The 16,106-nt window shown below is 43.4% G+C and overlaps 1 protein-coding gene across 2 annotated transcripts in view; it reads right to left on the bottom strand.

The window, feature by feature from the left end:
- The window catches only part of LOC143935833 (NXPE family member 1-like), a 164,203-nt gene that overhangs the window by 23,113 nt on the left and 124,984 nt on the right, over positions 1–16,106 (bottom strand). For both annotated transcript variants that reach the window (XM_077459949.1, XM_077459950.1), the window contains exon 5: positions 3,035–3,253. In XM_077459949.1, coding sequence (XP_077316075.1) covers positions 3,035–3,253 — 219 coding nt within the window. The remainder of the gene's footprint in view (positions 1–3,034; positions 3,254–16,106) is intronic.

The raw sequence follows: 16,106 nt of genomic DNA, 5'->3' as shown, positions 1-16,106 counted from the left end.
GGTGCCATAAAAGGCATATGTGGAACACAACCTATACATGACACATGTAACAGATCAAAAAGAGAATCATTGGGAGAAAATTAGATAGGGGAAGTGTCAACCACATTCCATGATAAAATTTTACATATGAAGTTCAAGTATGCACAAAAATCAGGTTATGAGAAACATTGGATATGTAGTAAACTGCATCCTAGTACAGCCCGTATTCCCCTTATGGCTGTACCTTTGAATATCACCTTTTTTTTTTTTAAATGAAACTCCTCCCATTGTTTTAACTAAAATATCAAGTTTATATGAAAACAACACTGTTACTTTTCCAATAACTGGAAAAAGTCATTTCCCGAACTGGTGTTTCAATTTAGGAAATTATACAAAGACTAACCCCTCTACATGCAGTCAGTCAATATTTAACATTTCCTTGTGTGAATTTAAGGAAAACTCTGCCTGTTCACTGTTCCACATATCTGACCCTGATTTAAACAATACCTTGCATAACTTTTCTTCCCTCCCTGGTAATGTAAGTGATATACCAATTCATAATTGCAACACAGGACACGTACACTCAGGAGCTTATCACTAAGAAGCTATTTGCACTAGGACAAAGTATCTATGTGTGTTGTAGGAAGGTATGTTATCCTTAGGTTCCCCTTCATGTCCAAGGATGGTGTTATTTGGCATCTTTGGTCCCGATTATGGGAGTAATGTATAACAATAAGGAAGACCACCTACTTGAGGCCAGTATGTATCCAAGTTACCCTATTAGGCATAAAATGAAGAGAGAATTGTTTACTAAGGGAGACCAGGCCTGGTTACCTTCATACACAGGGAGGGGAATATATATGATAAGAAAGCTAAATAATTACTCTAGGATTATTGATGCTATTATGGAAAATAACTCAGAAGATATTGATCTATTAAATATTGAGCAAAGGCTAATCAGAAATAAGGTATAATTACATGATCTAGCCATCAAAAGCATGAGTGCAGTACTGACTGGTCTCTGCGAACACACGGAGGACTATGAGTGTTGTACTTGGATATACAATACCAGTATAGAGATGCCTGACTATTATGACATAATTGCACAACAATGAAAAGAAGTTAATAAATTCCAAGAAGAAGATTGCACAGAATTGGGATCCTCTAAAATGGTCTAGGAGGTTTTGGGCTCGGGGAATATATTCCTGGTTAAACGATATTGCTGTGACAAATGTTATGGTTTAATTTTCTTATTATTTCTGTATGCATGTTTCAAGCTTATTATGTGTTTAATTTTAGAGCCACTAGAACCAATGACCCAGGCGCTGAAAGTAAAGCTTACCTCAGTCCTTATACTTGTAGTAAAGTAAGTCATTTTTATGACTTAAGAGGGGATTATAATAGAGCTATATGATCGACCGTAACACCATTTTGTAATCTCCCCTCCATTCTATAAGCTTATTTTTAAAGAATGTATGTGCCTTATCTTACACTTCTTCCTCGTTGGAGTTTTAGACTTTTTTGTCTGAGACAAATTTTAATTAAAAACCCCCACTGCATGACTCATTGTGTTTAGGCAGATTTTCGATAGCTTATCTGCAAGGATATAAACTATCTCTGCAAATTCCTTTCAGCTTCCTAAAATTAATGATGGAAAAAACTCTCTGTAGAAGCCTGGTTAACCCTTAGAAACTTAGGAGTGAGTTTACCCCTCCACTCTTGTTTTGTTACTTGCATATATTGCTAGCAATTCTGAATAAAGATTTTAGACTCACTTTGCGCACAAAAGCTGCCTGTTGTATGTGTGTCATTGGGGTCTGTTCTTATCAACTCATCTTCTGTCAATAATCTAACAAGCACAGTTAGGCTGGCCATACAAGGAGCAAATTTCTTTCCTGGAACCAGGAGTTGCAACACAGGGAGTGTTGCTGCGGGAATCCCTCCTGCCTGGCCATTGTCTTCTCCCAGCAGAGGGTGCAGGGGAGGGCAGGGCAAACCGCCCCTGCCGGGAGAAGACAGTGATGATTGCTAGTGGCTAAAGCAGCTGTTAGCGACAATCGCAGGTAAAACCAGACATGCTGGTTGTATCCAAGTTGATTGATCGATCAGTTTGATACATTCAGCCTGCCCATACTTGGCTCAAATCTCAGCCAGTTTCTGCTGAACCGGAAGAGATTCAAACCATGTATGGCCTGCCCCTCTGACACAACAGGTTGAGAGTAGAAACATATAATATCACAGAAATACTTTACATAATCCTCATCACAAACTTTCCTGGAAAAGGCCAAGGAGTAAGCATGTTCTGTAGCAAATACCAATCAGAGACTGGTAAAACCATAGAGCAAAGCACATATTTGCCAGAGCATTGTGAATCATCACAATTAAGAACAAACATTTATTGAGATGGTCATATCACAGCAATAAAATTCAAAGTTTTGGGGCCATGCAAGATCCCTTTTTTTCATGCCTGATGAAGGGGTCCAAGGATGTCCCCAAAACATACCTTACTGCTGTGATCATCTTCAAAAAAGGTTTTGCCCTAATCTTAAAGATCCACGATGTGCTGGTGATTATTATATGCTTTGATCCGTCACCAGGGCCATCAGGACTAGTGTCTCCAATGGAAGATACAGTGGGTGCCGCCGATATTGTGTCAATCTCGCCGCTGTTAGTGGCGAGATTGACACCTGTGAGCCCCATTGCGGGAGACAGCTCCGAGCTATGTCGCTCCTCCCGCTCGCCACCCCAATGCATTCCTATGGATACGCTGAATCTCGTGGGGGTGGCAAGCGCGAGAAGCACAGCCTCGCAGTGGTGATTTCCAGCACGATCCCATTGTGCTGGAAGCACAATATCGGCGGCAGGTACTGTAACCCATCTATTCCTGTTCTGTTGAAAAATCTAAATTTTGAGGTTTTCTTTTACTCTCACTTTCAGTGAGGATGGTCATCAGGACAAAGAGAGGGTGAATCTCCCTAATACGGACAACAATAAAAGCCTAAATAAAAAACTTGTTCCCTTATTTAAAATTTACAAAAGCAACATGTATACTTACTCTTTAGGACTTTTGGGAAGAATTCTATCCATTGACGAATTGTTGAATCACCCATCAAATATATCATTTTTCCAGCTAAACATTTACTTATGTTTAACAAGGGCTCAAAGGAAGAAAGATTGCAATGTGAGGGGAACCATTGGTTCTTCAGGAAATAACCACTAGGGAAGGGAAGAGAGGTCCCAATTCGGCATTTTGAAGTCACAGTCATAGGAGTTTCTGAAAATAGAATTGTCTTAACATAAGTCTTTTTTTATTTTTTTATTAAAAAAAATCTATTTTCATTTTTAGTACACATTAGTATCACTATGAATTTTAAAGTGAATCTATAACATGTAATATTAAAGTGGAATTACAGCCATTTTTTTTTGTTGCATTGGGTAGAGTAAAGAAAGGTTAGAACTTCTGACCAATTATTATTCTGTCTGTGTCCCCATTGGTCATTGGATTCCTCCTTAGTTTCTGACTCAAAGACACAACAATAGTGGACATCTCCAAAAAGTGAGGAAAATCAACCCTTGACAGCTATAAGTGCCCATCTATTCTTGTTCTGGTGGCAACTGTGTGTTTTTTTTGTTTCCCCCCATTTTTATCCTGGGACAATGGCCAGAACAAATAGCGAAAGTGAATATCACCAGTGGGAACATGGACAGCAATTAAAACCTGACAGGGGTTCTTACTCTTCCACCAACTATTTTTAATTTGTTTTTAAGCAAGAGGCATATGAAATTATACATTATGTATGATTATTTAATAGCTACCTCTTGCAGACAGCAGATAGGCCACTGGTCTACATAATCACTTGTGTGAATTTACTTCTTTGCTGTGAATAGACTGGAGCTAAATGATTTGTAAGTGAGAAACTCTAAACTCACTCTCTTATCTGCAAATATGGGCCTGTATAGATCTTCAGTTAGAGAGGAGCTTCAAAATCAAATCAAAATGCTGTTTAACCACTTGCCGACCGCCGCACGACGATGTACGTCGACAGAATGGCACGGGCAGGCATAAGGGCTTACATGTACGTCCTTGCCTGCCCGCGGGTCGGGGGCCCGATCGGGCCCCCGCCCGGTGCCTGCGGCGGTCAGTATTCGTTCGGGAGCGATCCCGGACGAGGGGACGGCCATTCATTCATGGCCACCCCCTCGCGATCGCTCCCGACGAATGAAAATGTCCGGTGACATCACTTCCTCTCCTGTAATGTAAACACAGGAGAGGAAGTGATGTATTCTCTCCTCCGTGTCGGTATTTTTCGTTCCGGCACCGAGGAGAGAGCATCGGTGAGTTGCACAAGCACTACACTACACAGTAGAACATGCCAGGCACACTCACACCCCCCCCTTTACCCCCCGATCACCCCCCAATTACCCCCTGCCCCCCCAGTCACAGTGACACCAATTTTTTTTTTTTTTTTTTTGCATTGGTGTCATTTGTGACTGTAATAACTGTTAGGGCAGTTAGGGTTAGCCCCCTTTAGTTCTAAGGTACCCCCCTAACCCCCCCAATAAAGGTTTAACCCCGTGATCACCCCCCGTCGCCAGTGTCACTAAGGCTGGGTTCACATTGCAGCGGTTTATGAGAACGGATGTGATTCGCACCGCATTGCAGTGCAAATCACATCCGATCTCTGTGCGATTCGAGTTCAGCCATACAGATAGTATGGCTGAATTCGTGTCGCACCCGCCGCACCCGCCGCAAACTCGCACGGGACCCTTTTTTTGGTCCGCAGCAGAATCGGATCGCATGGGTGTTCACACCATGCGATCCGAGTTTGCAGATCGCACTGCGATATGCGAACTGATCTGGGGGTGTCATTAACATTTCACTGACACTCCCAGCAGTTCGCATAGGGCAGTGTGAACTGCCGCCGGGAGGCATGTGATGCGGAAACCCGCCGCGCATTCGTGGCGTTCCCACATCGCTCCAGTGTGAACCCAGCCTAATAAGCGATCGTTTTTCTGATCGCTGTATTAGTGTCACAGGTGACGCTAGTTAGGCAGGTAGGTATTTAGGTTCGCCGCAGCTTTTTATAGCGCCAGGGACCCCCATATACTACCGCATAAAGCCCCTTGATTGCCCCCTAGTTAACCCTTTCACCAGTGATCACCATATAACTGTTACAGGTGACGCTGGTTGGTTAGTTATTTTTTTTATAGTTTCAGGGCACCCGCCATTTATTACCTAGTCTCACTAGTGTACCCCTAAATTTAGGGGTGTCTACTTTCCAAAATGGGGTCATTTGGGGGGGGTTTGTGCCATCTTGGCATTTTATGGCCTTCAAAACTGTAACGCCCTTAGAAATCCTGAAGGCAGTGCTTGGTTTTCGGGGCCCCGTACGCGGCTAGGCTCCCAAAAAGTCCCACATATGTGGTATCCCCATACTCAGGAGAAGCAGCAGAATTTATTTTGGGGTGTCATTTCACATATGCCCATGGCATGCGTGAGCAATATATCATTTAGTGACAACTTTGTGAAAAAAAAAAAAAAGTTTGTAATTTTCCCGCAACTTGTGGCAAAATATAAAATATTCCATGGACTCAACATGCCTCTCAGCAAATAGCTTGGGGTGTCTACTTTCTAAAATGGGGTCATTTGTGGGGGTTTTGTGCCATCTTGGCATTTTATGGCCTTCAAAACTGTAATAGGTAGTGAGGAGTGAAGTCAAATATTTACGCCCTTAGAAAACCTGAAGGCGGTTCTTGGTTTTCGGGGCCCCGTACGCGGCTAGGCTCCCAAAAAGTCCCACATATGTGGTATCCCCGTACTCAGGAGAAGCAGCAGAATTTATTTTGGGGTGTCATTTCACATATGCCCATAGCATGTGTGAGCAATATATCATTTAGTGACAACTTTGTGAAAAAAAAATAAAAAAAAATTAAAGTTTGTAATTTTCCCACAACTTGTGGCAAAATATAAAATATTCCATGGACTCAAAATGCCTCTCAGCAAATAGCTTGGGGTGTCTACTTTCTAAAATGGGGTCATTTGTGGGGGTTTTGTGCCATCTTGGCATTTTATGGCCTTCAAAACTGTAATAGGTAGTGAGAAGTGAAATCAAAAATTTACACCCTTAGAAAGCCTGAAGGCGGTGCTTGGTTTTCGGGGCCCCGTACGCGGCTAGGCTCCCAAAAAGTCCCACATATGTGGTATCCCCGTACTCAGGAGAAGCAGCAGAATTTATTTTGGGGTGTCATTTCACATATGCCCATAGCATGTGTGAGCAATATATCATTTAGTGACAACTTTGTGTAAAAAAAAAAAAATATATATATTTTTTGTCATTATTCAATCGCTTGAGGCAAAAAAATAAAATATTCAATGGGCTCAACATGCCACTTATCAATTTCCTTAGGGTGTCTACTTTCCAAAATGGGGTCATTTGGGGGGGTTTTGTACTGCCCTGCCATTTTAGCACCTCAAGAAATGAGATAGGCAGTCGTAAACCAAAAGCTGCGTAAATTCCAGAAAACGTACCTTAGTTTGTAGATGTGACAACTTTTGCGCAAACCAATAAATATACAATTATTGACTTTTTTTTTACCAAAGACATGTGGCTGAATACATTTTGGCCTAAATGTATGACTAAAATTGAGTTTATTGGATTTTTCCAATAACAAAAAGTAGAAAATATCATTTTTTTTCAAAATTTGCGGTCTTTTTACGTTTATATCGCAAAAAATAAAAATCGCAGAGGCAATCAAATACCATCAAAAGAAAGCTCTATTTGTGGGAAGAAAAGGACGCAAATTTTGTTTGGGTACAACATTGCATGACCGCGCAATTACCAGTTAAAGCAGCGCAGTGCCAAATTGTAAAAAGACCTCTGGTCATTTACCAGCAAAATGGTCCGGTCTGAAGGTGGTTAAAAGACAGGTAAAGGTTGTACCTTTAAAACACAGTCACTTCCAGCGCTAATAGGTCTTCCAAGGTGTGGAGTAACAGATATAAAATAAAATGGTGGTGCGAAAGGTATATAATGGTATATACTACAAGAAAAACAGAAATGGAAGGCGCGCACACCTAGTGCATTACAAAGAAAATTTAATAATAAAAATGTTTTATATAAAAGTGGGTACTCACAAAATGCAACTGACAAAAGGCCATAAAAACAATGCATGGGCATGCACAGAACACAGCGTACAGCTAACGCTTTTCGGGGGTGCACCCCCTTCCTCAGAGCTAGGTTACCTTTGTGCCTTTACCTATTCTATCCAAAAAAAGCAATAACTTTGCTTAGTGTTCCACTTTATGATATGTAGGTTAATTAGGTCCTTATGTGTTTTTGTTTGTACTGTGTGCTACAAGCAAGGACATAATCACAGGTGGTACAGAACAACCAATTGCATTTTGACCCTTAAAGGCAGGTGGCCCAGACACAATTGCTTTTCTCCTCTAATGCCACATACACACGAGCGTATTTTCCATCGGAAAAATCTTGGATGGTTTTTCCAATGGAATTCCGCTCAAGCTTGGCTTGCATACACACAGTCACACAAAAGTTTGCTGAAGTTTCGACCGTCAAGAACGCGGTGACATACAACACAACAACGAGCCCAGAAAATTAAGTTCAATGCTTCCGAGCATTCGTAGGAATATTGCGCATCAAAATTGCTACAGATGATCTGAATTTGCGATCGGAACTTTTTCCGACCGGAAAATTGAGAACCTGCTCTCAATCTTTTGCTGGTGGAAATTCAGCCAGCAAAAGTCCGATGGAGCATACACACGGTCACATTTTCCGACCAAAAGCTCTCATCGGTCTTCCTTTCCCTGTGGTTTGGGATAGTGGCATGGGGTCCAGAATGGCAGCCGTCTCACCTCCTGGTGGGCGGGTCCCATGCTGCCATGCCCTTTGAAGCATGGGGGTTCAGCCGCTAATGCCATCCCATCCGCCATCAGCATGGTGGAATGGCAAGTTGGTCCTGTAGGGGGAGACTTATATGCCTGCGTTTCGTGGAGGTGGCTACATTCCTGACAGCTTTATTAGGCTGCTTAAAACCTCTGCTGGTATGTTCAGTCGTGTATTCTGTTTATTCTGTGTTTTTGCTCCTGTGTTTCCTTGTATCTTGCCTCCTGTCTTTTCCTTTTAGCCCAGGATGAGCTCCTCTGCTCCTGATGTCTGCTTCCAGGTAGGAGGCGGAAGCATCGTTTTTTTTTGGTGACAGCCTCCTTCCTCTGGGAAGGAGTCCCGCTCACAAAATCCATAAGAGGGTTTTGTCATCATTTAGGGGTCAATGCTAGCATTCTCCAAACTAAGCGCCATCATAGGATGTGGAAACCTTGCAAGTAGATCTGAACAAATTAATGGGGTGGGCAACTACATGGCAAATTAAGCTTAATGTGGAAAAATGTTAAATAATCCATTTAAGTGGCACAAATATGAACGCAATCTACTCACTGAGGGGAGGACCTCTGGGGAAATCAAGGATGGAAAAGGACCAGGGGGCCCTAGTAGATGATAGGCTCAGCAATGGCATGCAATACCAAGCTGCTGCTAACAAAGCAAACAGAATATTGGCATGCATTAATAAGGGGATTAACTCAAGAGATAAAGCGATAATTCTCCCACTCTACAAGACCCTGGTCCGGCCGCACCTGGGGTATATTGTCCAGTTCCAGGCACCAGTCCTTACAAATATGTGCTGGAAATGGAGCGAGTACAGAGAAGGGCAACACAATGAATAAAGGGACTGGAGGACGTTAGTTATGTATAGGGATGAGCCGAACAACCCCGGTTCGGTTCGCACCAGAACCTTCAAACGGACCGAAAATTCGTGGGAATCGAACGTTCGAAATCAAAAGTGCTAATTTGCAAGTTATTGTCCTAAAAAAGGTTTGGGGGCCTGGCTCCTGCCCCAGGGGACATGGATCAATGCAATTTTTTTTAAAACTGAAGTTTTTTTGGGAGCACTGATTTTAATGACACTTAAAGTAAAAAAAAAGTGAAATATTCCTTTAAATATCATGCCTAAGGCAAATTAAGCTTAATGTGGAAAGATGTTAAATAATCCATTTGAGTGGCAAAAATATGAATGCAATCTACTCACTGAGGGGAGAACTTGTGGGGAAATCAATAAATTACTTTATAGATGGATAATGATTATTAGATACATTAGGATCAATTTACATGGTGTCTTATATACTATAACGGTATATTGACATCTTTTTGCTTTAAAGACTGTTCTTTCTTCTCCCGTTTCCCTCTCTAATGATTAAGAGGTTATGGGTTTCGCATATCGTGCCATGTATGGGATATAAAGATCATTTGTGATCGAATTGATGTCTGCCTATTTAAATCTGGTACACATCAATTTTTGTTTCCCTTACTGCTCCCTTCTGTCTCTTTGACTGTGAGGTGATTGGTTGCGTATATTGCACCATGTATGGGATACGATGATCATTTGTGATCGGCGTGATATGTGCATGCCTAGTTTTATAAACGGGGTGAAATCAGAGGGAGGGTATGATACTATCCATTGTGAGAATATGTGACGTGTATAATGGGAGAGACAATATTGAGCCTCTCTTTATACTGAGAGGTAATGCCATCAGATATATCAGAATTAATATGATGTCTTTAGGTGATATTTATTAATATCACATATCCATCCCCTTTTTTGTGCTTATCTCTCCACTTTAATGACTCTTCCTTGTCTCTGTTTGTCTCTTTATCACCCCCCCCCCCCCCCAATGATTACCATATGATTGGTTGCACATATTGTACCATGTATGGGATATAATGATCACTTGCGATCAGATTGAATTGTGCTTTGGTGAATGGGGTATAGGAGGGAGGCTTTGTGGCATCATAGACAATTAGATTGTGTGTACAGTTGGAGAGATGGTGTTGATTTCCCTAGTTCATGGATGGGTAACATCTATTGGGTTTTTAATTAGGCATAATTAAGAGGTGGTTTGCGGCCCCTTACTTAAGACAGGTGATAACTGACCAATCCCCAAGCTCTGACGAAGTTCCGACACTTAAAGTGGAAGTCAACCCATCAATTTAAACAGATAAAAAAAAAGGCATGCCGGGAATGCTAACTGCACATTGGCTGTGCTCTCAGCCAAACTATCAAACCATCCAATGGCTGGTGTCATAACGAATCACATGTGCAGCACCATAGCAGTTGAAGATTAAACAGAGGCAAAGATGGCAGCTTCCTTGGTTGAAAACGATAGGGGAGTTTACTTCCACTTTAAGGAATGAAACATGTAAGCTTTTAGGTTGGACTGACACCCCAGAGGTCTTCAATTCACCTCTCCCCTATGACTGGGTTGAACAGCACTAAATGACCCCGGAGAGACATTTGTTGAAATACTAAATACAGGCACTTCAGCTGGTGGTGGACTTGTGGTAAGCATCTATATCATTTATGCGGACTGACAACTTGTCGATCAAGGATCTAATGCCATGTGACACAGATGGGCAGTATAAATCCCTCTTTTTGGACTGGGAAAATCTGCAAGGTCAACATCCAGTAAGTAACCAAGAATAATTTGTCTGTTTGAATATTGCTTAGAGGATATACCTACAAGTTGTGGCAACCTTGGCATATGGTTACCAGGATGAGAGCAGCAGTCATTGTCCCTACTATGGAAATGATCGTGATGAGTCAGTATAACCATGCAGTGTCTGTTTTTCAATTTCATTCAGTCTGATTGCACTAAAATAAATTTATGTTGGTAATACATACAAGAAGTCTTTCATCTTACAACAGAGGACTACCAAGAGAAAAATAACATTCTATATAGCATGTTATGCCTGTTCTCCTATAGAAGGAACTGTCTCTTTTCCAGTTGGAGATATCTATTGACAGACGACTGACTGTTTGATTTATTATTACTGTTTCCTGGGTCATTTTGGAAGGCAATAGCGTTGATGGACATCCATGGTTTGGAGCTACGCTGCTGCCCTCTGAAATTGTACAGATTCTGCTCGCATTATAGGTGGATTGTGGGGGTTTATATAGGTGTTAGACAGGGGATGTCAAATATTAGGAGAGGGTGGTAATCATCCACTGTATCATGTATTCCCCCCCTCCTCTGTGAAGGTGGTTTATTTCTAACATTTTATACAGATATGGTTTATTGGGGAATGGGTTACATCTTTGTATAGGGATGGGGATTTAGGGATTTTTATATGCTTGTTATTTATCTTTGCTATTAATAGCTTAATAAATGTTGGTAATTTAACTCTTTAGGGTGTATTAGTATCTATTTCTTTTTTGTTTTTTTCTTTCGGAGTAGTTATGAAGAAAGGTTATGAGCACTGAATTTATTCTCTCTGGAGAAGAGACACCTGAGAGGGGATATGATCTCAATTTGCAAATACCATACTGGTGACTCCACAATAGGGACTTTTCCGTGGAAGGGGGTTTAATAAGACACGTGGCCGCTCATTAAAATTAGAAGAAAAGAGGTTTAACCTTAAACTGCATAGAGGCTTTTTTACTGTAAGAGCGGCAAGAATGTGAAATTCCTTTCCACAGGCGGTGGTTTCAGCAGGGAGCATCGATAGTTTAAAAAAACTATTAGATAAGCACCTGAAACCACCGCCTGTGGAAAGGAATTTCACATTCTTGCCGCTCTTACAGTAAAAAACCCTCTATGCAGTTTAAGGTTAAACCTCTTTTCTTTTTCACCTGAACGACCACAACATACAGGGATATACAATGTAATACTGACTTATAATCACACACATTGATTGAATTTTTATTTAAAAGGTTTTTACTGAATACATCAGACAGTACAAAACAATATCCACATCGCGTTTTAAGCAATGAGAACAGGCTTGTATAGAGAGCAGAGATGCATCAAACAGTCAGGCAACAATCACGTATAGATAAAAAACTGTTCCATTCACAATGACACCACTATGTCGGCCCTCCTTCAAGAGCTTGCGATGACATCCTGAAGGCTTGGGATAACGCACCTAGGCAGATGTACCCAAGAAGGTTTTAATTTTTACACAGAATAGAAAACAAGAACAAGAGGGAGTATCTAGAGACAGCGGAATGTTGGGGTTAGACCATCAGAGGTCCAGATTATAAGAAGTCTGAGAGGTAGAGAGGGTAGGGGAAGATGAGGACAAACAAAAAAGAGGGGGGGGGGGGGGGTTGAGAGGGTGTAAGGGGGGCACCTCAAAGATTTTGATACAGAATCCCAGTTATGGAGATCCACCCCGCTAAGGCGGCCCTGCGGCAGGAATCGCCAGGTCGTTATATTCCTGAGAAAATCGGAATTTGTGCCAGTGAAACCAAGTTTTATTGAACTTTTCCTCTTTCTGGTTTAAAGCAGCCATCAACTCTTCAGGCCAATTTCACTCACCACAGCCAACCACTGCCCAATTGAGGGAGGGTCTTCACTTTTCCACTTTTGTGGTATACAAATTTTAGCAGCATTAAGAAGGTGTATCAAGAGGGATTTCTTGTATCTACTTCTCGACATCAGGGTAAGGTGTAGTAGACACTGTGCCAGATCATCCGCTAAGGGAATGTCAGTTAGTTTAATAATCAGGCATCGGATAGTCTCCCAAAATGGGCAAACACGAGCAAGTCCAGTATGTGTGAAGTAACGAGCCATCAGGTTGGTGGCAGCGCCAACAAGTGGAGGGCACTGAAGGGTAAATCTTATGGAGGAGCGTGGGGACCCTATACCATCTCGTCATAATCTTGTACCCCTCCTCCTGAAACCTATTTGCAATTGAGGAGTGGTGTGCGAAGTACAGAATACGCTCCTTCTGGTCATTTGAAAAGGTTCGGCTCAGGTCCTGCTCCCTCTTCCTCAGGCAAGGCGGAGGAGAACCATCCTGAGGAGTGACCAATAGTCTGTACACACGGGCGGGAGCAGGGTCCAAGCAGAGCCCCTCGAAGGCAGACGTAGAGTCACTGCGGGCGGGTTCAAAGTGCGACGAAGTGAGGAAGTGTCTAATCTGTATTGCTCGCCATCTATCTAATCTAACATTGCTTGAATTTCCTCGATAGAGAACCATCGACCCTCATGGTGGAAGTTTTCAAGCCTAAATCTATTGGACTCTATGAACTCCTTGAATCTCCTTCCCGACATGCTAGCAGGGAACTCTTGAGCACCAATAACCGGGGATAGTGGGGAAGGATTGTGTGGAGCCACCTTAACATAACCCATCTGGGCTATGACCGACAATGTGTTCCCGATCAGTGGGTGTGTTTTCAGGACCGCCGGGGGGGGGGGGGGGGGAGGGGGTCGATGTCTGCCACAAAGGGGTCGACAGTGGGAAGGGTGACATTGCCTGCTGCACAACCACCCATTCCTTTTCTGAGGCATGCTTGACCCAATCCAATGCTCTTGTTAGATGGACCGCTTGGTGGTATTTGATGGGGTCTGGGAAACCCATACCGCCTTGATCTTTTGGTAAGGCCAGGATCCAATGTGATATTTTTTTTACTCTATATCCCCACAGGAAGTTTAAGAATTCCCCCTGTACCGCCCTAAGGAAGTGGGTAGGCAATGATATTGGCAGCGTCTGGAGGAGATATAGAAATCTTTAAGATGCTGTTCCTGCCAAACCAAGAGCAAGCGTTCTTGTTCCAGTGTTGAAGGCTAAGGAGCATCGATGTAAGCCAGGGGGCATAGTTTTCCTGAAAGACAGAAGAAGGCAAGGGGGAGGAAAATTCCCAAGTATTTAATTTTGTGGCGAGCCCAGGCAAAGGGGAAGTTCTGTTGGATGTTATCTAGAGTCTCCTTGGGTAGATTTATATTTAACGCTTCCGATTTATGTACATTCATTTTGTAGTTAGAGAGGGCGGAGTAGTTCCTGAGGGCTTTCAAAAAGTTGGGAATGGAGGTTACAGGGCTCGTTACGAAGAACAGAAGATGATCGGCAAATGCCGCTACTTTATTATGTGTACTGCCCGCTCCGATGCCCTTTATATTTTGGTCCTCTCTAATGTGGGCTAGCAGAGGTTCCAGTGTCAGTATAAATATCAGGGGTGAAAACGGACACCCTTGCCTTGTCCCATTGGTTAGGGTAAAGGGTGCAGAGACTGCCTCATTAGCCCTGACCGCCGCTAAGGGATGAGAATAGATAGCTTCCACCCATTGACACATATGGGGGCCCAGACCAAGATGTCGCAATGTACGTCTCATAAATAGCCAGTTGACCCGGTCGAAGGCTTTCTCCACATCAGCTGAAATCAGCAGCATTGGAGTCTTCCTGGACTGGGCTAAGTGGATGAGATTCAGGGCCCTAACCGCATCGTCTCTGGCCCCTTAGTCAGCACAAAGCCCACTTGATGGTAGTAAATTAGCTTGGGAATGAAGGCTATCAGGCGGTTCGCCAAGATCTTTGTAAAGATCTTGAGGTCGGTATTCAATAAAGACATTGGGCGATAATTTGCACACTCTGTCGCATCTCTACCCTCCTTAGGGATCAGGACAATATGTGCGAAAAGAGAATCTCTAGGAAGGGGTGTCCCGTCTAGGAGCGCGTTGTTAGCCTGCACAAATTGAGAAATCAACAGTGGGGTGTAAGTCTTATAATAAATAAGCGGGAAACCATCAGGTCCTGGAGTTTTCCGCAGTTCCATACCCTGAATAGCATTAAGAACTTCCTGCTCAGTGATGTGCCCCTCCATTTCTTCCCTTTCCTTTGACAATGTAGGGACCCCTGAGGAGATTAGATAATCATCTATTAGGGAGGTTTGGGATGGCGATGCTGACTCCGGACCCCCAGCGGCCAAGTTATAAAGTCATTTGTAATAACTACGGAAGCAGTTGGCTATCTCCTGAGATGTATACAGTTTTTGACCCGTCAGGGAAGTTACGGAAGGGATATAGGAACGCGCTGTATAATCGCGCAATGCTCGAGCTAGGGGTCTGCCCTGCTTCCCGCCAAATTCATAGAATTGCCTCCGCTAATACATAAATTTAGTTTCTTGATCATACATCACGGGACACAGGAGCTTCATTACATAGTGGGTTATATAGGCACCTCTGGCGATTGGACACTGGTTGACCCCAATTAAGGAGAATTCCTCCCCTATATAACCCCTCCCATCTGGGAGGCACCTCAGTTTTTTCGCCAGTGTCTATGGTGATGGTCACGTAAAACTTTAGCTCTATGAAGGTCCCTGCGAGGGCCTAAGGGCTACAATAAACTGGATCCATACCTCGGGCCGATACTTGACTCCCAAGATGGTATGGTACCCGGGCCTCGTCAGCCGAAGAAGCGAGGTTTTGCCTGTAAGTCCTCTCCATTGGAAGACCGGGCTCTGGGAAAACCAGACTTGGTGTACTGTTTATACAGAGCGCACGAAAGTTTCTGGCAGAGCTTTCTACATGGCCCAGGTGGGAGGTTCTTCCGAGAAGGAACCCCAGATATACCTGAAGGTTGGCTAACAATACCCGCCGTGATGGGTGAAGGCTGGAATTTGTCTGGTTCAGCAATTCCTGCGGCGGGGACAGGTAAGGGAAGTTATCCTGTATATATCATTGTGAGTAGTTGTATGTCTTACCTGGTTTCCACCACTAGAGGGAGTAAGAGCAGCCTGATGCATACTTACATGCCTTTTCAATACACATGCTCAAGTGAAAGCCTGATTCTCCAGCTAACTCACGTCTCCATTGCAGTCCCTGCCACAAATAAGGTAAAACACTTCAGGGGTCCCACGCAGCTCCGTTTTTGGGTTCTCCTTTCCCCCCTGGATTCCGCGGTCCTCGTGCACGCGCGCGGGCGCGTGCACGCGCGCCGGGCGCGCTCCCGGCCTAATGGAGGAGGGGGGGAGTGTGGTTGCGAGCCGTGCACGTCAGTGTGCACGCCGCTGTACTGCGCAGGCGCCAGGCGGCAGTTTTAAAAGCCCAGAGCGTCAGGGGGCTGTAATTGGAGACACAGGAGCTGTGGGCAGTAAGCATCCGTGGGGATTGAATCCAGGCAAACCAAGAGACCTACTCAGCATCAGGTTGTGCAATTTAAGCATATATATTATTGTGAGACTTTAAGCACAACAGTGATTGCACTTGTACTAGTACCTCTGCTTTGTAGCCTAGTACTATGTCTCCTCGTAAGAGGGTCTCAGGGGGAGGTAAGAAGGGC

This window comes from Lithobates pipiens, unplaced genomic scaffold, assembly GCF_037356315.1.
Source record: "Lithobates pipiens isolate NorthernLeopardFrog02 unplaced genomic scaffold, aLitPip1_a1.2 Scaffold_28, whole genome shotgun sequence".
Lineage (NCBI taxonomy): Eukaryota > Metazoa > Chordata > Amphibia > Anura > Ranidae > Lithobates > Lithobates pipiens.
This window is presented reverse-complemented; position numbering and strand designations above follow the sequence as displayed.